At 37.2% G+C, this 1285-nt stretch overlaps 1 protein-coding gene across 5 annotated transcripts in view; it reads right to left on the bottom strand.

The window, feature by feature from the left end:
• The window catches only part of LOC125025020 (glyoxalase domain-containing protein 4-like), a 40120-nt gene extending 39284 nt beyond the window's left edge, over positions 1-836 (bottom strand). For 4 of the 5 annotated variants that reach the window (XR_007114868.1, XR_007114867.1, XM_047612864.1 and 1 more), the window contains exon 1: positions 592-836. Coding sequence is in view for 3 of the 5 variants with exons in the window: in XM_047612864.1 (XP_047468820.1) it covers positions 592-681 (90 nt within the window). In the remaining 2 variants the exon portion in view is untranslated. The remainder of the gene's footprint in view (positions 1-591) is intronic. The other variant, XM_047612862.1, reaches the window with a different exon arrangement.
• Between the last annotated feature and the right edge of the window lie 449 nt (positions 837-1285).

The following is a 1285-nucleotide window of genomic DNA, read 5'->3' as shown; positions in this document are numbered from 1 at the left end:
TTAAATCTCTGGCTGTGTGAGGGTGTTGTGGTGCCATGCAGCAGATATTTTCATAATTTTGAGGTAAATATGAGGCTGCTGCAGCTATATCTGTGTCATTAATTGCTCTATTTTTTATGCACTATAAGATGGCAGTGTCTACTTCCCTCTATCTCTGTGCATCGCTCTTAGTAACATTAACCCAGGATTTAACTCTGATAAAATCAAAACTAGTAGAAGCAGTGAAAAAATAAAAATAACTAATGTACAGCAAGGGAAAATCATTATGCAGCTTGGTACTTATTACTAAGTTACATGAAGATCCTCGAAAAAGTCAAGAATACTATGTATTATATGATACAAAGATCAAAACAATTGATAACCCAAGAAATACTTCAAGCAGAAATGAGTTTTCAAGAAACAAGATCCAGGGAATTCAGACTTCAAATATCCAAAACGCTTTAAAAGATGGGAGAAAATCGAGTGATCTATAGCTGTGCATGTGCCTGAACTTTCGTACGAATAACACTATATTAAATACAGCAATTGTCCTCTTTTCTGTAAAAAAAAAAAAAAAAATTACATATTCTCGTAGGTACAGAAACCACTTACCCTCATTCCCAGTATGTCTCTGTAAAATTTTGCTGCTGCTTTTCTGTCACCGATTTTAAAGACAAAATGTAGTGCTCTTCCTTGAGCCATAATTGGTCAGTGCAAAATGCTGTTTACTTCAAATGCACAGTGATAAGGCGCAGACCACGAGTGGGCGTCCTCACGTAACAGTAATCAGCTGTTCCCGTCCGCGGAGACGTCCTGAACCGACTCCTATTTTGCTTCCTGGAAGCGCTGCGATTGGCTACAGGATTCGAGTCGTGATTGGCTCAGAACCTATGATGTCACAATTGTTTTCTTCTCTGAAAGTTTATATGTAGAGAATAAAATAAAGCCATTCGGCAACTGTTTTTTATGGTGTCGTTATTATTAACTACAAATAAATATATAAAACACAAATCAAAGTGCAGTGTGACCTCAACATCAATGTCAAGAATCGCTATACCGATATGTGTTTTCAGGTCATTCAGTTTTATTAAAAACTAGAAAAAAACAGGCCGGGCCACATATATGGAAGGCCCAGGTGAAGCTAGATATTCGCAAATCTCAAACAACAACGTCAAAAAAAGCTTCAGGACTCGTACATTGGTAACGTGTCGGCTTCTCATTCAAGGGGTTGACGGTTTCCGTCTCCAAGGCGCAAGTAATGTTCATTTTGCTTAATATTTATTCACATTTTTATCAAGGTAAAAAT

The sequence above is a fragment of the Penaeus chinensis genome, chromosome 4, assembly GCF_019202785.1.
Source record: "Penaeus chinensis breed Huanghai No. 1 chromosome 4, ASM1920278v2, whole genome shotgun sequence".
Lineage (NCBI taxonomy): Eukaryota > Metazoa > Arthropoda > Malacostraca > Decapoda > Penaeidae > Penaeus > Penaeus chinensis.
Note: the sequence above shows the minus strand (reverse complement) of the source record. Positions and strands in the feature narration are given on the sequence as shown.